The sequence below is a fragment of the Cricetulus griseus genome, chromosome 4, assembly GCF_003668045.3.
Source record: "Cricetulus griseus strain 17A/GY chromosome 4, alternate assembly CriGri-PICRH-1.0, whole genome shotgun sequence".
In the NCBI taxonomy this organism is placed as follows: Eukaryota; Metazoa; Chordata; class Mammalia; order Rodentia; family Cricetidae; genus Cricetulus; species Cricetulus griseus.
In genome coordinates this window covers 100,708,575-100,730,002 of record NC_048597.1, presented here as the reverse complement: position 1 = coordinate 100,730,002, position 21,428 = coordinate 100,708,575, and the positions used below count along the sequence as shown (strand labels likewise).

The 21,428-nt window shown below is 46.2% G+C and overlaps 1 protein-coding gene across 1 annotated transcript; it reads left to right on the top strand.

Annotated features, from left to right (window-relative positions):
* The first annotated feature begins 8,749 nt into the window (after positions 1-8,749).
* Positions 8,750-18,688, top strand: LOC100768763 (2'-5'-oligoadenylate synthase 1A). The gene is made up of 6 exons (XM_027414123.2): positions 8,750-9,020; positions 10,926-11,214; positions 13,752-13,936; positions 15,410-15,642; positions 16,655-16,808; positions 18,358-18,688. Exons 1-6 carry the CDS (start codon positions 8,838-8,840, stop codon positions 18,370-18,372), a joined length of 1,059 nt encoding a protein of 352 aa, XP_027269924.1. The 5' UTR covers positions 8,750-8,837; the 3' UTR covers positions 18,373-18,688.
* The last annotated feature ends 2,740 nt before the right edge of the window (positions 18,689-21,428 follow it).

The following is a 21,428-nucleotide window of genomic DNA, read 5'->3' as shown; positions in this document are numbered from 1 at the left end:
CCTGACTTATGCCTGCCTCTCAGGCCTTCTCATCTAGCTCTTGTGGGAGTAACAGCTCCCATGGGGGTACCCTAACCAGCTCAGAAACATCAAGCATGTCCCGAGTTTGAGACCTGTCAGATGTCAGATGGACGCTGTAGCCCTAGCATAGGGGCAGGCATATGCCTAGGGCATTTCAGCTGGATTATCCATGGAGCCCCTTCCTGGACAAGCAATGGCCCAGTGTCACCAGTTAGGGCTGGTTGTTACACTATGAGTAGGAGAGGGGGCTTCTGAGAACTTTGTGTAATCCTAAAACTGCAAGTCTACATTAAAAAGAAAAACAAAACCAGTCAGGAAGCTAGGGGGTTTTTATTCAATTTATCTTCTTGTGGTTTTTGATTATTCAAGAAGAGTTTCTCAGTATAGCCCTAAATGTTCTGGAAATTGCTCCATAGACCAGACTGGGCTCAGACTGAGAGATTCTCCTGCCTCTGCTTCCTGAGTGCTGGCATTAAAGGCTTGTACAGTCAAGACTTTTAGGTCTCAATCCCAGGACAAATGTTTAACTGAGGTGACCATTAATATATCAAAGTGGACCTGGCAGTTAGGTTCTCCCAGCATCCCTCAGCCTCTACTTGTTTGTTCCATGTCCCTCCTGACTGGCATACCCCACCCCACCTCCTACCCTGAACTCTCCAGTCGGACAAACCAGGACTCCTTGACACCAGGGAAGAGGAGGGATGCCTCTCTTGTCCCAGGGGGTCCCTTGCATGAGAGATCTGTCCCAGGTGGGGAGGTATCCAGGGATTGGTATCCCAAGTGGAACAGGATCTCTGGGTTCCCTGGGTTAGACCTGGGTCCCAGGTCACAAAACCAGGGATGGCGTCTTTATTGGAGGATGTCTTCTCCATCTTATTTTCTTCTTGTCCTATTGTTGTCTCCTCTGTCTTATTTGTCCATTGTGTCTCAGTTGTCTGCATCCAGTTTCTCATCTCATAGTTCTTTTTGATGTTGCTCTTTTGTGTGGATCTCTGTCTTGTTTTATAGTTTGAAATTATGGGGACAAACTACCTCAACTTCTCTTATGTCTCTAGATCTCATACTACAGTACTTCAAAAATGGAAGGAAGGAAGGAAAAAGAAGGAAAGAAAATGTGCTGCTTTTGGCTCCTTTAAGTGAAGCTGGAGTCCATGATTTGTGGCTGATGGGCAGCTTAAGGCCCACAGTCTCCAGCAGGGAAGCAGACACCGCTCCCACTACAACACCATGGAAATTGGATTCTGTGCCCACCCCGAAATTACAGCTGGAGGAAGCAAGGAAAGTGTGTCTGTCTGTTTTGAATGCATGAATGTGGCCACTGCATGTCTGTGCCTGAGTGGTCTTGAATGTATGAGTTTACTGTGTTCTCTGTGTCTTGGTTATAGCTCAGTTGTTATTGTTGCAGCCGGATGTCTGGACTCAGAATTTATCTCTGGACATTCTGGCCATTGGAACTAATGTAATAGGGATTCAAATGTCAATTGGGTGTAAATAATAGTAAAGTTGTTTTGTGCTGTCCTGTTTTATTGAAAATCTGGCCCTGGAATTGGGTTATGGCCCACATTTTTTCAGACCCGGGCTTGCTTTTAATGTCTGTATGTGCTGGGTCAAATTTGGTGGGCAGAAGAGGCAAGAGAGGAGCAACTAAGAAATGATTGGTTTATAAATTACTGGGTATGGTTAAAAATCTTCAATATTTGTAACAAAAAGTTAATGTAAAACTTTAACCCAGGGTTAACAATCAGAAGTCTACATAGATAATCTTAAAACAAAGACCTAATCCATCAATATCTATAGTGCTGGGCAAGTATTCAAATGTGCCAACTTTGCTTTTTCACCCCTTTACTTCTGCTTCTGACTGTTTTTGGTAACTGAAATATGTCAGCCCCAGACATGGTTTTTATCATAAAGGCTCACCCTGAGGAAGGCTCATGACTACACTGGAATCCCAAACACCCACTAGTCACTGGCCAAGTAAAGTTAGGGTCACAACTAATAAGCAATGGAAAGTGGGATAGTTTTCTCTTGTAATGCAATAAGGCAGTGACCTTAAACAGTCTGGCAAAAAACTTGGAACAGTTTCTCAATCTATAGGTCCGGACCCTTTAAGGTCAAAACCTTTTTGGGGGAGTAGCCTAGGGTCACTTGTATGCCAGACATTTATGTAAAAATGCACCACAAAAAATGAAAACTGTTGGCTTAGAAAATATATCTCCTTACTAAAAGTTTATTCAAGTTAACAAAAACTGGTTTAAAGATACAAGCCTAACCTGTTTGTTTTTGCTAACTGGGAGACCAAACTGGAGACTTTTAAAAGAGGAAACTAGAAACAGCGTATTAGAACTTCACCCCATGACTAGTGCAGCTGGCTTAAGCAACATACTCCCCCCACCCCTTGCAGACAAAAGCTGTCAGGAAGAACAGATAATCCCACAGCCCTGACCCTGGGTTAGTCAATTAACAGAGTTGCAAAAACAACCTTTATGGCACATGTGGAACATACAGAGAGCACATAAAACGTCAGAGATAAATCTACAGAAACTCCAGGTTAGCATGTGTGGCACCATAGATAAATCTATGAAACCCCCCTCAAGTTCCTCTAGACACCCTAGCCAATCAAATTTAAACCTATACCCCTCATCCTATCCTGTGGTGTTTGTCTTTGTAAACCACTTGCTGTGGGGCTTGGGACCTTCTCCTGCAGCTGCCATGTCAGTCTGGGGGATGAGGTCCCTGCCTAGGCTTGAATTCAATAAAGAAACCTGGTGATTGCATTTGATGAGTTGGCTCCTTGGTGGTCTCTCTGGGGGTCTCATAGACTGAGCAGAACACTAACATCGATAATCTGAAGTTATTTTGGTAAACTGAGTCATGTAAGAAAATATTATATTCTATAATGGCACACTATGTAAAGATCAGGAAAATTCCTAGACTCTTTGTAGAATGTGTTTATAAATTTATAGTCTTAGCCCGGCGTTGGTGGTGCACAGCTTTAATCCCAGCACTCAGAAGGCAGAGGCGGGCAGATCTCTGTAAGTTTGAGGCCAGCCTGGTCTTCAGAGCGAGTGCCATGATAGGCTCCAAAGCTACACAGAGAAACCCTGTTTGGAAAAACCAAAAATAAAAAATAAAAAAAAATAAAAAATGAAGTCGATACTAAAAGAGCTTCAACTCAGAAATTGTTTTTTTAATTTAGATAATTTTATTTTGGTAAAATATGCACAACATTTACCAACTTAATCATACTTCAATGTATGTACAGTGCCATCAAATACATTCATCATGTTATTCAACCATTCTTCATAAGCTGACTCCAAAATAGAGACACCACCCATTAAACAATAACTCTCCATCTCAGAAATTGTTATTTTTATTATTGTTGTTCTTTTGTTTACATTTCAAGGCATGATGAAACACAAACCAAGAGATTCATTAACCACGTGGAGTCTATTAAAGGAAAAGGGAAGAAGAGAAGGGGGAAAGAGGAGAGAGAGAGGAAGAAGCAGAAAAGAGTGATGGAGAAGGGAGAGAGAGAGAGAGAGAGAGAGAGAGAGAGAGAGAGAGGGGAGAGAGACAAAGGGAGAGAGCAAGAGGGGAAGCTTGCACATGAGCAGTGAGTCCTTACACAGCCCCATAAGCATGACGTAGTCATGATGTGGCCATGCAACACAGGGCCCTTTGAGCTGCCTAAGTATCTGCCTGAATGCCAATATTCATGTCCCACCCACTGTCAGGGGGCAGGGTCAGCATAATGCCATGGTTCCAACAATTATAAACTGTTACAGATGATTAAGCTTTGAGATATCCAAAACTATACTTACAAGTCAAGCTAAGTAAAGGGACCACACCCTCACCCAGCCCCCTGCTTTGGAAGCCATGACAGGCTGCAGAAAAGACCCAGCAAGACAAAGGTCCCTTACTCAGCAACATGTGCGGAACTTCAGACCCTGCCCCTCACTAGGAAGCCAGATACCCTCCATGTGGCAAAGAACCAATCAGAAGTTAGCTGGTAGACTCTGAGTATGCTTTGTGATAACAGTGGAGTGCAGAGCATAGCAACCACCTCAGGGAGGGCCTATAGGCCATAGCAACCAGTTGACCAATCAATCAACACAGGACAGGTTGTCCAAGTCCAGAAATGCACGAATCCTGAGATTGTTGTGGATCCCTAGACACTCCCCTTGCTCACCCCAATAAATTTCCCACCCCTCAGTCCCTCCAGGTCCTTCTTGCCCCATCTATCCTGTCGGATGGATGGAGGAACCAAGTTAAACACAGTTAACTCATTAAACAATAAAAGGCTCTATGCTTTTGCATCAGATCGGGTCTCTTGGTGATTTGGGGGTTCAAAATTTGGGCACAACACTCAGCACTAATGTAATCAAATAGAGAAAATATTTGGCCTCTTAAATGTTTTCAAGGTATAGCCTATAACAAATAACTAAAAACAAATGAAGGTTGTTTGGCTCAGGCCCTCAAACTGTCAGAGATTTGCTGAATATGGAATTTAGATATTTAAATTTATAAACAGACAGAGACTCACAGAACCTAGGAGTGACTCCCAAGATCTCCAAGAAGACATAGACACAGCAATCAATGGACAACTCCACCTGGACGGTCTTAAGGGAAGGCCGTAAGGCTAACCACTGGGCGAGACTGTCCCCAATGCCTTGCCTGGCTTGGCTCAAACTGTGTGGGCAAGCAGGACACTGGAGAGTTGATTACCCCATTTTGCCTAGACAAGGTAAGGCCAGTCCCCCCATGTTCCTCCTCCACAGGAAAACCTCTCATCTTCTGGGCCTGGCAGCCAAGACTTCTGCCCTGGTACCTCTACCCTCATTACCATAGGAGCCTGAGGTAACTGTCTGGGCAAAGGACTATGGACTAGGCTCCGGCATTTTGGTTACTCCTCAAGATCTCTGACATTGATGGTCAAGTTAACTGTAGCTTTGTTGGCTTGGCAACAACAGACAGTTGGCTCCTTCCCTCAAGGCTACAGCCACATTAGTCAGTTCATTAGTTAGTTAAAACTACTGGGTCTCTTGCCTTTTTGCTTCCTTTTATTTAAAGAAACAAGCTTCTTTAACATGTCAATCCCAGTTCCCTCTCCCTCTCTTCCTCCTCTGCCCCCCACCGGCCCCCTATCCCATCCTCTTTCTGCTCCCCAGGGAGGGTGAGGCCTTCCATGGGGGATCTTTAAAGTCCGTCATACCATTTGTTAAGAAAAGACACACAGGTTTGCCTTGCTCACAGTCTTTGTATTACCCATGTCTCTAGTAAATGATTAAAAATGTAGTTCAAAGTCCATTCAAGGTCTAAGGAAGTAAATACTTAAATAAGTTCTAAGGCTTTCAGAAAATAACTGAAAAATATAAATGCAAGCTATATAGGTATATTGTGGCTATACTAAGATTTCAAAGATACAGAATTTTAACATTGGGTCAGTAGAGTTCTGATAAACTGGCACAGCACTGACTACTTGTTTTTCAGTCATAAGCTCAAGATTTTGAATTTCCTCTGGTTGTCTTCTAAATGTAGACTTAAAGGTATTTCTTAATCAGGCTAACCCAAAGCCATAGCTTTTGCTATGCCTCTAAATCTGTCCCAGCTGTTTATATAGACACCTGTTGACTGTTTTTTCCTACAATGTGGATTTCAGTGCAATGAAAATGCTAATAGAACTTTTATCTCCTTTGATGAACTAAAAATTCATGTGAGATTCAGGGTGTTGAAAAGGTCATAAGGCATGAAACTATCTGTCACAGGTCAAACAGACCCTAGACAAGGAAAAGTCCCAAAGCATATAAGGATGTCTTTTAAGCTCCTAAATTATAACTTGTCCTTAATCTGTTTTTGTCTCAGCAGATTTGACAGATGCCATCCCGGGAGCACCTGCAGACTGCAAACTTCTGAGCTCTGGACTTGCTGAAAGCTGATGTGAACCAGTCCAGCCGATGTGATCGCTCCCTGTCCCTCCACCTGGAACAGCTCATCAGATGCTCCCGATAAATGCCCCATTGCCCAGCCTTTGCCTGGCCTTTCAGCATTCCTGGGCCCTGACCACTATTGTCCCAGTTCAACTGGAAGTTACAAAAGAAGTAAGTACATCATCCCTGCCCCATAACAGGCTGAGAATGCTGGGTCAAAGGCAAATTTCCTTTGGGGAAAACTGTTGCTTATATGTCAATCATTCCAGGATAGTCCAGCAGAAGTAGGATAGGGAGAAACAGAGGAGACCTTAAGTAAATTAGCCCTAGAGACTGGCGAGGACTGGACCACACTCCTTCCCTTTGCCCTCCTCAGGGTCAGAAATGCCTGTTACATGGAGGGCCTAACCCCCTATGACATAATGTTTGGTAGGCCCCCTCCAATCTGTCCAAAACTTATGTCTGATTTAGTTGCTGAGATACCTAACTTTGCCTTACTCCGGTCAGTACAGGTGTTGCAAAGGATCCATGACTGTTTCCATTGCTCCCCCATCTGTATGATCTGCTGTCTGATGGACCCCTTGATTACCAACTGGGAGACCTGGTCTGGGTGAAACTTCATCAAAAGGAGACTCTGGGTCCCTGCTGGAAAGGCCCTCACATTGTGAGCCCGACTATTCCCACTCCTGTCAAAGCCGACAGCATCCATTCCTGGATACGTCACACCCAGTGAAGCCCTGTTTCTGACAAAAGATCCAACAGAGATGCTGGGAGAAGATGGACAGTTCAGCTGGACCAGTGCAACCCACTGAAGATAAGACTAATAAAAGATTGACCTCTGTCCTTTTTTACTGTCTGTTGGCTTTAACCCATCTTGGGTGGCCCCAAACTATAATCGATCCAGTTAATGAATGGGCTGCCCTAAACCATAATACCCCTTTGGCAGCCCCTACATCAACTTGGTTTGCCTGTACCGTTGGCTTGAAACCCTGCCTCTCCCCAGGACATTTCACTGAGAAAGACAAGCCTGAGCTTTGTATATTAGTTCATATTCTATACCTCAAATTCTATACCATGAAGTGGAGGCCAGGAGAATGCAGATAAGGCTTACTATGCACCAGGAGGGTTCCTCCTATACTTGCCCCCTCTGATAGGAGCAGAGATTGCAGCTTCAACAGCTCTTGGGACAGCAGCCTTAATTACCAGGGACTGGAACTTGTGAATCCTAAGCAAACAAATCAACAGAAATATTATCTTGCATCAGTTTCCTAGAAAGGCAAGTTGACACTGCTCTTGAATGCCATAGCCCTAGTTATCCCTTGAGTATGCCAAGGCCCAATATCAGCACAGAGGTGGATCTAATCATTAACTCCTCCTTTCTTTTGAAAGGGGCAGATGGCAGTCTGGCATAAGCATTAGCACTTCTGCCTCTCCATCAGCCGTAAGACAACTGACTGCCTGTAGAGGACAAGAAACAAAATCTTGATAGGGCTCATCAGACCCCTGTCCAGTATTAGAAAGTTCCTGTCCTTTTTCCAGACCCTGGTAACTTAAGCCATGAGTTCTCCGTCCTGGAAAACAAAGGCATTCCTCTTGGGAATGGCAGCACATCACCTCCCCTCCCCCCTTCATTGCAATCATCATGATCATCAGGTAGAAGAGGGTATAACGGGTCAGGCAGGGAAGTGAATGCCAGGGATGTTCAGCCTTGAACAGAGTGACATTATTACTTTCAATTTTGTTCCACTTGATCCTTCCGACCTGCATATTCATATCAAGAATCTGTCATAGTCTTTTATAAATCCTTTGACTTGTCCCCATTTTATTGTTTGTATCATGGTATGGACAAATGTCCAAGTGACCTAGAGTTGTGCCAGAATTCTTTCTCCTTGTCTATGGATTTGCCCTATATTTTCTGTAACTTGACCCCATACTCTGGGATCTAAAGTGCCCTTTTCAGGAAACCAAGGATTACAGTTTGATATTAAATCCCAACATTCTTGCAACAGGGATTTAGACATTGTAGCACCACTCTCTTTAAAGATACAATGTATCAACCCCATATAGGTAACAGTTTTCCTGCCTTTTGCCCCATATTAATACCTGCTCACCTCCTTCTACCGGAGTCTGCTAGTCCTCCAGTAACTTCATCCCGGTCCCTGGCTCAGGTGCTACTTGTCAACTTTTGTCAACCTTACAGATCTTGTCTGCTGGATGTGGGATCTGAGGACCTGAAGTAATGAGGCAGATTACAGTCTACTACTGTGTAATGCTGCTCACAACCTTACTTGAGTTTCAGTGTACTTTTATATAGGAATGCAACGAAGAAAGCAGTGATCCAAGGAAGGATGTTTGAGTTCAGAAAAACTTGTAAATAAACACCAATAAGCACGTACAAAATATCAACAGAACCGCCCTTTCCCAGAACTTTCCCAGGACCGACCAATTTAAACACATACCATAGGTTGTATTTGGGAAAGCATGAAGTAAGGCAGAAGGCCATATCCAGATCCAGGGTACACCAACCACATTGGGTTCTGTAGGCTGTGTTCTGACATCCAACAAGAACCAATATGTCATAAATTAAACGTAAATGTTTGTCACAGGAGGTACAAAAGTCCAAGAACAATCCAGGGAGCAAAGTGCACCTGAGGTGAAAGGCCCTCTGCCTTTTCTCCTGGAGCCTCTCTCACAGTTCCCTAGGGCATTGTTCACCATCGTCATTCTTTTGACCTTGCACCCACAGGATCCTAAGAAAGCCAGACCTGGAAACATTGGCAGCCTCACCCTTTCCTAGAAATCGAAACTGAAAAGGCCTATGGCTGGATTCAGCCAGCCTGGGAGACACAGGAGCCACAGTCTGTAGAGGCAAAGCTTCAGGGCCTGAGGATGGGGCAGGGACTTAGCAGTGCCTGGGCCTGGCAGCTGGACTATTTCATAGAGGACCACCTCCAACCCAACACCGACTTCCGTAAAGAAGTCAAAGCCGTCATCCATGTCATGTGCACTTTCCTGAAGGAGAGATGCTTCCAAGGCGCCGCCCACCCTGTGAGGGTCTCCAAGGTGGTGAAGGTGAGCCCCCTCAGCCTGAACAGACCCCCATGGGGAGGGAGAGGACCCTCAGGAGCCAGGCTGCCGCCCTGATCCCTCCTCACTCACCCCATCACAGCTGTGGTGGGTTCTGCCCCCAGGTCTCACATCTGTATTAGAAAAAGAGCCTCAGCTATAGTTTATGTTCCACCCTCCCATGCCACACCCATTTCAGAGTCAGGGAAACTGAGCCAAGTTATGGAATCAGTTTTCTGGAGAGTGGTGGATCGGGGGACCCAACCTTTGCATTGCTGTGTGACCTCTGGTCAGTTACTGACATTCTCTGTGCACAGTGTACTCTGCACATTTCCCACTATGGCACAAACACTCAAACTAAGTTAAATGTGACACAGAGGACAGAACAGGACCCCACATGCTGGGTGACTGGATTGACTGACCCTCACTGGACTTTGGGTTGGAATCTGTCAAATCAGACTTCATGACAACAGGACCTAAGCCTCAATCGCTTTGAAATCTGCAGAAATCATATTGTTGGTTGTTTTGTTTTCCATTTTTACTTTTAAAACTTTGTGGATGGGGGCTGTGCATGTGCCCTCAGGCCACCTCTCTATGCCCAGACATGACATTTTTCATTATTAACATCCTAATCACAGTTTTCCCTCCCTCATCTCTCCCCCATGTCCCCTATGTCCCCCCAATCCACTCCTCCTCAGTTTCTCTACAGAGAAGGACCGGCCTCCCATGGCTATCAGCCAACCATGGCATATCCTTCCCCTCATATCAAGTCTGGATGAGGCAATTCCAGTAGGGGGAGCAGGGTCCCAAAAGCTGGCAAAGGATTCAGAGACAGCCCCTGCTCCCACTGTTAGGAGTCCCATATGAAGACCAAGCTACACAACCATATTGTATAAGCAGAGGGCCTAGGTCAGTCCCAGACAGCCTCCCTGGTTGTCAGTCCAGTCTCTGTGAGCCCTTATGAGTCCAGGTTAGCTGGCTCTGTAGGTTTTCTTGTGATGTCCTTGACCTGTCTGCCTCCTACAATCCTTCTTCACCATCTTCTGCAGGATTCTCCAAGCTCCACTTGATGTGTGACTGTGGGTCCCCAGAAATGCCACTCAACAGTGGCTGATAGTCATGTGTGTTAGTGATTGTTCTCAGCATTTTATTTAGGGAGGCTCTCCTTAGAATGAGTTCTCATTCTTCTTTACATTATTTTGTTATTTTACAGGTGTGGATCAATTTTACTATTTTTCTGTGGTTTTAAGACATTTTATATTATTTTATATTATATAAGGCCAATTTCTTGTAAGCATGTGCTGTCACGAGAGCATGTTCCCCAACAATGCTAATAATGGAGTTCATGACAATACTTTTGTACATATATATTAATTACTCATACTCTCCTCCCACCCACTGCCATCCTGTTATTCACCCCCATCAGAGAGTCCCCTTCTAATTTCATGTCACATGTGTGCAGCTAGATCTAGATTCCGCATGAGAGGAAATGTGTTACTGTTTCCTCAAACAATTATCCTCCCTTTCTCCTCATTTCCTTTAGACCCCTCCCCATCTGTCTCACAGTCACACACACACACACACACACACACACACACACACACACACACACAAACACACACACACACACACACACACACACACACACACACCTAAGATCCCACAGATAAACACTGATGTTCATCATTCTGAGTCTGGCTTATCTCTTGTACCATGAGGAGATCCAGAAACATCCATTTTCCGACATTGATCTTGATTTCACTTTTCAGGGCTGACTAGTATTCCGCTGAACAGGACTAGCTTTCTCTGTCCATCCATCTCGCTGGTGTGATGGCCCCCTAGGCTCTTCAGCACCTGGACTCCTGCTATTGGCTCTCCCTGTCTCTTGTCATTCTTATTATTGTCTTTCAGGGTGGCTCCTCTGGGAAAGGAAAAATGCTCACAGGCAGAACAGATGCGGACCTGGTGGTGTTCCTTAACAATCTCACCAGCTATGAGGATCAGTTAAACCAACGGGGAGAGTTCCTAAAGGAAATTGAGAAAAAGCTGTGCCAGTTACAAGGCGAGCAAAACTTTCCAGTGAAATTTGAGGTCTTCAGATCATGGGGGATCAACTCCCCTGGGCTAATCTTGAGGCTAAGCTCCTCTGAGCTCCAGCAGGAGGTGGAGTTTGATATTCTGCTGGCCTATGATGTCCTGGGTGAGCCATCCAGAGCCTTAGCCTGCCCTTCCAACTTCCTGTATCCCCTGTTTTTTTTTTTTTTGTTGTTGTTGTTTTTTGTTTGTTTGTTTTGTGTGTGTGTGTGTGATATGTGGCTTCATTGTGCATCAATACACCTCAAGCCATCCATCTTTCTTTGAGGCCTGGTCTCTCCCTGACCTGGATTTCCACATTAATATTGACTCTCTGGGCAGAGCCCCAGGAACCCTCTTGTCTCCACCTCCCAAACACTGTGATTACAATCCTATGTCACCACACCCAGCTTTTCCCTGAGTCCCAGGGTTACACCATGGGTCATCAGCCTTGTGACTCAAGCACATTCCTCACTGACCATCTCCCCAGGCCACACCTTCTATTCCTGAACTGAAAACAACTGTCTTTTGAGAATTTCACCCAAACAGACTACCTCTTTGAAGCTGAGCGGGGGAGGGGGGAGAATTTAGAATAATGTAGCAAACATGCTCAGTGAGGGGATGAAGGAACCTTAGATGCCCCCTCTTCTTACCAGTGATATTCATAGTCGGTTGTGGATTTTGTCTTTCTAAATACCAGACAACATAAATTTCCCTGAAAATCAATATCTGAGGAATCTTTGCAAAGAATAGGAGACCTCAGACCTGTGCAGAGCCTGGGTGTCTGTGGGAGGATGCAGAAATTTTCCAGGATCACTGTCTGCTCAGGATAACTGGAGACCCAGTCACAGGCCCCCTCAACCCCCCCCCCCCAGTACTGCACACACATTGTATCATCAAACATTAGTGATTCTCTATGTAAAGATCTTACACCAGGCCTGGCACACAGTGTGTCTCTAAAATTATAAATTATCAAATGCTACCCAAAGACAACCAAGAACACCCTTGAAAGCACCGTGGGGGCTTGGGGAGCTGAGAGAATAATTGGGGCTTTACATTTTGGGGCGGGAAACACAGCACCCCTACTGGCCACTTTGTGAACTGCACTATTAACTTAGAGACCAGGCCACTTGCCCTGGGCTTAGGAGAACCATGGAAACAGAACAGAGTTTCAGGCAGCAGGGAATGGGAAGCCAGCCTGGGAGCAGGAGCAGGCAGCATGCTGTGGGAAGCTGCAAGAGTCTTGGACCCCTGCAGAGTGGAAGGGACCCAGAGGGTGTGACCCAGGAATGAGCTGGGAGGGTGGCTCCCCAGAAGCCTGTGTTGTCATGGACTCCCCAGCCTCAGGCAGCTTTGCAGTGGGGAAGTGGGGCCACCACAAAAGGAACACCTTGGAAACAGCAGTGTGGAGGACAGCCCAAGAGAGGACCCCAGTCACATCCCTACCCAAGATGATGTAGCCAATTAGCCCTACTGTGCGCTGGGTCCTGAAATTGAAAATATGCACTTGAGGGAGAGACCCTCCTAGGTCACTGAGTGACTTGATGTGTCCCCAACTCCATCAGTAGGTTATTGTCCTGTGTCAGCATCAAATCCTGATGGTATAGTCTGCTGCATCCATGGATACATATATATATATATATATTATATATATATATATATATATATATATATATCACAGCCTGCTGCCTGTCTATTCTACTCAAATGTGCACATGAACCCACACATAGCCATACCCACATCTATTCAATAGCCTGATGCCTACACACACACACACACACACACACACACACACACGCGCACCTATTGCTCTCAGGACATAGACAAACAAAACCACATGATATTACGTTAGGCCCTACAGAAAATCATGCAGTAAAAACTCAGTGGCTGGGAAGATAACAGAGTGGATAAGGGCAATTTTGCACAAGCCTGAGGATCTGAGTTCAAATGCCCACACCACCTAACTTAGGAAGTGCTGTGTATAGACCAGTAACCCTGGCACTATGGGGGACAGAGACAGGAGAATCTCTGTGGCCTGCTGGATGTCAGCCAAGCTCCTCATTCACAGAGAGACCTGCCTGTGAGGGAGAAAGTGGCAAAGCATACAGGAAGACACCCAGTGTCCTCTCTTGTGTACAAATACATGTGTATAACTTCTCATGAACCCACATATGCAATACATACACAAAATAGGACAGAGACTCTGTAAGCACAGGATACATGATGTACAAATGCAGCAGACTGCTCCACAGTAAATCTGACACAAGCAGCCGTGTACACACATGACAAGTCCTGTGCAAAAGACACCGGACACCAGAGCATGGTTGGTCATTATTAGATGACTGTGCAGTTCATCTAATAATGTGTGTGTGTGTGTGTGTGTGTGCATGACCACAGTGAGCTGTTTCCTCCCACTACTGTGTCCAGGCCTGTGAGGAAGGCACTGTATTAGGACCAGTTGGGGGCAGGGATTTTCCAGGCCCACATGGTGTATGCAGTCCTGAGGTGTGGTGGGGCACATGGATGTATGGGGAGTGAAGCTTGCTGTGGTAAAACGCTGCCCTGTTTACTGAACCCCATAGCCAGTGAGCTTGTCACCCCAGAGAGACCCAAGAACCTCAGAGAAGAGCTGGGGTATTAAAATGAATACAATATCCTTTACAGGTGATGTCAGCATCTACAACAAGCCTGACCCCCAAATCTACAGCAGCCTCATCAGGGAGTGCACCTCCCTGGGGCTGGAGGGTGAGTTCTACACCAGCTTCACAGAGCTCCAGGGAAACTTCCTGAAGAATCGTCCACCCAAGCTGAAGAATCTCATCCGCCTAGTCAAGCACTGGTACCAACTGGTATGGCGTCTGGCCCAGCCACTGTGTTTCCTGTTTACACACGGGGTGGATACAGGGCCAGAGAAAAGCAGGACTATTCTAGTTTGCTTCCTATTGACACGATATCTTTATCACATGACCAAAAGCCTCGTGAGAAGGAAAGGTCTTATTAGGTTGCATATCCCAGTCACAGTCCGTCACTGAGGGAAGTCAGGGCAGTAACTGAAGCGGAGACCATAGAGGAATCCTGCTCACTGGTTTGCCCTCCATGGGTCACTCAGTTGCATTTATATACAACCCAGGGTCACCTGCCCAGTAATGGCATGAGTCACAGTGGGCTGGCCCTGCTCATTAATCTCTGATCAAGGAAATGCTCCACAGGCCAGTCAGATCGAGGCATTTTCTCATTTGTGAGTCCAAGATCTCAAGATGACTCCAGCTTATGTCAGGTTTTCAAAAAGAAAAAAAAAATGTAGCACAGAGGCAAGAAATTAGAAAATGGAGAAGGAAAAGAGGGGAGAGAGAAGCAGAGGGGGTATTGAGAGAAGAGAAGGTAAAGGGAGACAGCAAGGGCAGGTGAAACTGTAGGAGGGAGAAGGAAGGGGAGGGCGGGGACCTGAGACGAAGGAGGACTTTCTGCAGTTGTTCCAATTGATTTCTCCCAGTCCACTTTCCAACCAGCTAACTCTCTCTTCAGCCATGTCTAGTTCACTGTTCCCTGGATCCTGCTTCAAGTGTCTTTGAATATCTTTTCCTCTTTGACAAACCCTTTATGTCACATTCTCTGGTTTTTATTTTCCTACCATTTCAAACTATTAGCTCTGTTAGCAGGTGACTTCTCATTATTTTCTGGGCCTTTTAAAACGTGTGTATTGTTTGTGTGAGTGCCTGTATGGAAGTGTGCCTCTGTGTGCATGAGCATGTGGAGGCCAAAGAGCGATGCCAGGTCCCCAGTCACCCTCCACCTTGTATATTCAGGCAGGGTCTCACACTTGAACCATTCTGGACAATACCATAGTCCTGGATCGGACCCCCGTGATGACCCCCTGAAGCTGGGATTATGAGTCAGTTTCCTCATGATCCTGACACTCATGTTGGGGACCTGAACTCCCTGGCTTGCCTAGGGACAGCTTACCCCCTGGGCCATCTCGCTAGCCCCTCCCCAGTTATCTCAGAGCCTGTGATGAAACCTTCAAGAGTGAGCATCATTGCTCTCCCACCCCCACCCTCACTCCCTGGATGTCACTCAAGTGTCATGATTCCTCCTGTGACTACTGGTAACTGCTCAATCTTTGTGGACCACACAGTCTCCATCTCAACCACTCAGCCCTAGGCAAACCTAGGAGAACACATAGACTGAATCCACATGAATGGGTGTGGCTGTGTGCCAGTGAAGTTGCAATGACATCAAGTGGCAGCTTATTGAGCCCATGAGAAGTGACCCCCACACATCAGCTGACAGCCCCATTTTTCTCACTGCCTTTCTCTTCTCAGTGTAAGGAGAAACTGGGAGAGCCACTGCCCCTGCAATATGCCCTGGAGCTGCTCACCCTCTACGCCTGGGAACGTGGGAGTAGAGTCACTGAGTTCAACACAGCCCAGGGCTTCCGGACAGTCTTGGAACTGGTCACCAAGTACAAGCAGCTTCGAATCTACTGGACAGTGTATTATGACTTTCAAGACCAGGAGGTCTCCAATTACCTGCACAGACAGCTCACCGGAGCCAGGTAGCCTGTCCCCTCATGGAAAGGTATGGAAAGGTAGAGGTGGGAGCTCAGTGTCAATGGGACACCTCTTGTCCTGTCACTGTGCTGGGCACTGTCCTGCTGTCAGCTGATTGACATGAGGACTGCAGCCCTGGGAGGCAGGGGTGGGCTCTCCTGTCTGCAGATGAGGAGACCAAGGCTCTGACCTTGTCCAGACCCAAACAGCAGAGGGAGGGGCCACATGGAGCGAGCAGGATCTGATGTTCCTGAAGTGATGTAGGTGTTCTGTTTTGTTAGGATGAATTTTGGCTTGCAGCAGTAGGGGAGCCAGTTTTGATTTACAAAAGGTCTTTTGTATTGATATTCAAGTGATAACTTGGCAAGTCAGTTCCCACATACCATAACTTCTTCTGTGAGGCTCCCTGAAAGAAGGAATGCCAAAGCAATTCTGGGGACCTCTTGGTTTTCCAAGTTATTTTTTTCCACAAGCAAGTGTTGCAGAGGCTTTGAACCCTTCTAGAAGAACTCAGGTAAGATTCAAACACTTCAAACAAAAGGTAACATCACAAATGACACTTCTAAGCCCAGGTACTTGTGAATTCAAGCCATCTGCAATGCTCTTCGGGATCTCAGGCTACACAGCTACACAGTAACAGAAGTCATAAGGCCTGGGGGGCTGTGAAAACTATAGTAGATGTGTCATGTGAGGTGCTGACATGCTTGGATCCTGTGTTGTGGTCAGTTTTCATACCCCACCCTTTCAAACTGGCTGGTTCAACACTCCCCATCTCACAGATCAGAGAGGCTGAGGAATCTGTCCCAGGACACACAGATACTAAAGAACAGAGGATTCAAGCCCAGGCCTTCCAGGTCATGGGCAAACATCCCTCCAGGCTTGCTCTATGCTAAGGGGCAGGGACTCAGGACAAACTTTGGATAGTGGTACTCTGCTGGGCTCCACCATTGTCCCTGGGCAGTGGTACCTGGGGCACTGGTCAGCTGGTGACTTCCCTCTCTGAATGTTGCTCTGCAGGCCTGTGATCCTGGACCCAGCTGACCCAACAAGGAATGTGGCTGGTTCTAATCCAGAGGGCTGGTGTAGGCTGGAAGGAGAGGCTACAGCCTGGCTGCAATACCCATGCGTTAAAAACTGGGATAGTTCTCGAGTGCCACCCTGGGATGTGCCGGTGAGACTTTGTCATCATCCTGTCCCCTTGCACACAGCTTTGTCACTTCATCTATTACAAGAGTATTCAAACAAAAATGTGGTCTTTCCAAAGGTGCCCAGGACTGTAGGTTGTCCTGCAGCACTGCTCACTTTACAGTCATTGTGGCCTCAGATTGGCACAACACCCCTGTAGAGCTCCTGTCACTCAGCATCCTAAGGAATGACAGTCTCTGCCCTGAGTGTCTGCTTTGTGTTCAGGCTTTGTCCTGTGTTCTTTATCATACAGTAGCTCACTGGAGCCTCACACATGCTCATCCTGTGTTCGTTATCATACAATGTCTCACTGGACCTTCACACATGCTCATCCTGTGTTCTTATCATACAGACTCACAGGACCTTCACTAGGGCTCTACAAGGTAAACTTAATAACATCCGTCTCTCTCTGATGAGACAAGAGGCTCAGACTGGGGATATGGCTCAGTCAATAAAACTCTTGCCACATAAGTAAGCATAAGGAGCCTGATATCATCTCCAGAAGCAGGTAAATAAGCCACACAAGGAGACGTGCACTTGCCATTCCAAAGCATGGACAGCAAGAGCCCTGTAATGGCTGGTGAGGGAGCATAGCCTACTTGTTGAGTTCCAATGCAGTGCAACTCAAAATGCTAAGGTGGACTACACTTGAGTTGTATAGTGTTCTCAGTTGATTGCACACACACAAACATACACACACATACATACATAAATATATATGCACATGCAAGTACAAATGTACACAGAACCACACACACACACACATAAGCGCAGAAGCCAGAAGGATAAGAAAGCTGAAGCCACTGGCAAGGGATGCTTGGCTAAGGAGAGGAGGGGCTGGGATTCCCATGGGTTCTAAAACCAGTACTCAGGTCCAGGAAGCAACCTATCTTTCCTGTCTCATCATTATGTGGCCAACAGGACTCAGGGAGACTGTGTCACAGCCACAGAAACACAGGAGGGACCTTCACTTGGATCTTTCCTCAACTGGGGCAGGGAACTTCTGATGCTTGGGAACTGATGATGTCATGTGTGGACTCAGGATGGCACTTAGTATGGATGCAGGGATGTGGAAGGTCAGGAAGGAAGGAAGAGGGGAGGGAGGCAGTGTGGCTGTAGTGGCCTTTAGGGCTGTCCTGCAGCAGACAGGTGGCTAGGCTATCCTTCCCACTTGCCATATCTGTTACTGAATGAGGGGACCTCAGATGTGGCTACATGTACCCTCAATGGGCTAAGCCATAATGATGTCCTGATGGTCATCTCCCCAACATGAGGATGTGCTGTCACTTCTTCTGAGGGACTCCAGTTAGCCAGTCATGGTGCTCACCCTCAGACATGATTCTGGGTTTTCCATTAATACATTACATACAACCAAACAGCAGATTAGCTTTTCTTCTTGGGTTTTTTTTCTGTTTCTTTTTTGGGGGGCTTCTGCTATGCAGCCCACGTTGCCATGGAGCTTGCCATTCACTTACCTTAGTGCAGAGATGACTGTAGTATAGGCCTGATGTGCCCTGCCTTCTCTCCATCCCCAGGTGGACAAAAACTGAGCATGTGTTCTCCTACCCAGAAGACTCCAGAATGAGCAAATGTGATCCTCTGCTGCAGGCCCTTGCCCAAGGCCCTGGTGAGAGAGTGTCCAACCTGGGGTCAGACTCCAGACTCCTGACCCCTGCCCACCCACCCTTCCATCCTGCTCCATCACAGACAGCCTTCTTCACTGTCTGCTTCATCCATGTTATCCTCTGACAGTGTTCTCAGGGGACAAGAGATTCAGAAGGGAGGAGAGAACCCAAGCTTGACTTCCATCTTGTATCTGTTGGAGGGTTCTGTCCAATGTCTGATCAACATCAATAAACCACAGCAGATGCCATGAGGTGTGTGTGAATTCTGAGGGACAGGGCCATAGAAATATAGGTGTGTGTGTGTGTGTGTGTGTGTGTGTGTGTGTGTGTGTGTGTGTGTGTGTGCATGAGTGTGCATGAGTGTGTGTGTTTCAACAAATGCATTTGTTGAGCACATACTATATGCTCCATGTAGGTCCAGGAACTGAGCACTCAGCAACAGATAGAGCAGAACTAAACCGCTATAGCTTTGATGCCAGGTGGCTTGGGATCCCTCTAGGTCTCTTTTTACACATAAGCCTGCGACAGGAATCCTTGGTTCCTTCTGTCCCCAAGACAAGATTCTAGACCTGCCCCATCTGACACAGGCCAAGCTGTACATGGTGAGAGGCATTGGGAATGTGATCAGTGTACATGAAGATGAACTGTGGCTACAACATGCAGGCTGGGGTTTGAGGAAATGCATGACAAAAATATGCATTGAATTTGTGACACTGGTGGTCTCAAAAAAACAAACATGGTTGTCTGTAGCAATGACAAGCTTTTGGATAAACTGAATTAAATCACAGTGAGTGTCCACTTCCTTTTTCTCTTTCTAAGACAAGTTCTCATTATATGGCATAGGCTGGCTTGGAACTCGCAGGCATCCCTCTGCCTTAATCTTCTGAGTTCTGGAATCACACACATACCCACCACCCACCACACAGAGACATAATGGTTCCATAGTTCAGTGTTGTGAACCAGTGGCTTCATTTTCAGGCTCAAAAGACATGGGTGTGTGCTCACCTCTTGGGCCCTGTTTTAAGTGTTCAGGTATTGCACAGGGCCACTGCTCCCAAAGCCTAATCCTGTCCCCAGTGCCCACTCTCTTAATAACTGGTGGTGGGGGATGTCCTTCCAGTCCTCTTTCAGTTCTAACTCTAGTGGCCTTGAGAACAAGGAGCCCCAATGTCCTGGAGTGTGAGGAGACACATGTCTCCTAGACCTCAGCACACATCACACCCTGCCTTGTGCTCTATTGGAGCATTTGGTGGATTTGATGATGCTGGTCTATGATTCCAGTCTTGCCCCTTCTGAAATATCTCCAAATAGACAGAGATTATTTGAATAACAATGCCCGTGGGTTTCCCATATCTCTTGCCAAGCTGAGAAAATCTATCATGTCAGCTCTCATGTACCCCACACTAAAGAGAGTCTGCATGTAACATGTAATGGCCACATCTCATTTCTCTGTAATGGAATGACCTCTTTATGGACCTTTGAGAACCTCCTCAATGATAAAGACTTTGGAGACTAACAGCAGGCTACAGGAGAGTAATGAGCAGCCTAAGGGAGGAGCCACAAGGTGGCAGGATCTGGTTTCCATGACAACAGTGAGGTAGATGGAGAAAGATGTCTACTGTTGACAGTTTCATACCATTGTGTCTGACTGCTATGTTGTTCAGTGTCATGCTTACTCCTGACTGGACCTGCCCAAGAGCCCTTTGCCCCTAAGCATGGTGTTCATCCCTGCTCTTCCTGTGGGTGCCATGTGGGTTCTAACTTACCATCCACCCTGGCCAGGGAAGTGGCAGGGCTTCCAAGCCCAGTCTTCAGTTTTGACCTTCTGCCCAAGATGGAGTGCTGTCTTGTATTATTCAGGATTCACTAAAGTAACAGAACTATTCATTATAAAATAAATCTCTATGTATACAGAAAAGGGATTTATTAGAATGACTTATAGTCTGTAGTCCAGCTAATCCAACAATGGCTGGCTACTTATGGGTGTCCCAGAATCCAGAAGTTGTTCAGTTCTCAAGGCTGGGTGTCTCATCTGGTCTTCTGTATATTCTGGAATCCCAAAGAAGTAGGCTCTAATGCCAGTGGAGGGATAGATGTGCAAGCAAGGCAAAGGCAAGCAGGCAAAGTGCAAAAGCTTCCTTCTTTCATGTCCCTTATAGCAGCAGAAGGTGTGGTCCAGATTAGGGGTGTCTTCCTTCCTCAAGACCTACATTAAGCCTTGTTTCTTCCCACCTCAAGACCTGAATTAGAAGTGGATGTTCCTACTTCAAAATAAGCAAAAACAAAAAAATCCCTCACTAGTGTGCCCTCCATTTTCAAGTTTTAGTTAATTCGAATGTAGTAAAGTTGACAACCAAGAATAGCCATCACAAGGACAACCCTGTGAACTTGACACAATCATATCCCCTTATGTTCTGATTAACTTCCAAATAAAACAATATGCAGCTCATAATAATGCCTTAATATAACTATCCTATATGCAATTGCAAACACATTATAAATTTAGAATAGGTCACAATGTCACTAAAGGGACTTTCTTTTAGTATCTCAAAATTTAAAATGAAACTATTGATATTCTCTTAATTAATTGATGTGATGTCACATGACAAAGAAATTGAGAGAAAACAAAAATATCTGTACAAATGCATTCTTAACAAAATATCAAAGAACACTCAGATTAACTATAATCCTCATTTCTATAACTCACACAAACAGCCTCCTGGGCTCAGGAGGCTCCAGAGTTAGGGCATGTGCTCCTATGCAGGCCTTGACCAGAGAGGGCAGGCTGCTGCCCAAGGCTCCAGTGAGGTGGTATCCAACCTGGAGTCAGACTCCAGGCTCTTGAGCCCTGCCCACCCACCCTAAGCCTGTCCCATCACACAGTCTTCCTCACTGCCTCCATCATCTGCCTTATCCTGGACAGTGTTCTCTGGGGGACAAGAGATTCAGAAGGGAGGAGAGAACCCAAGCTTGACCTCCGT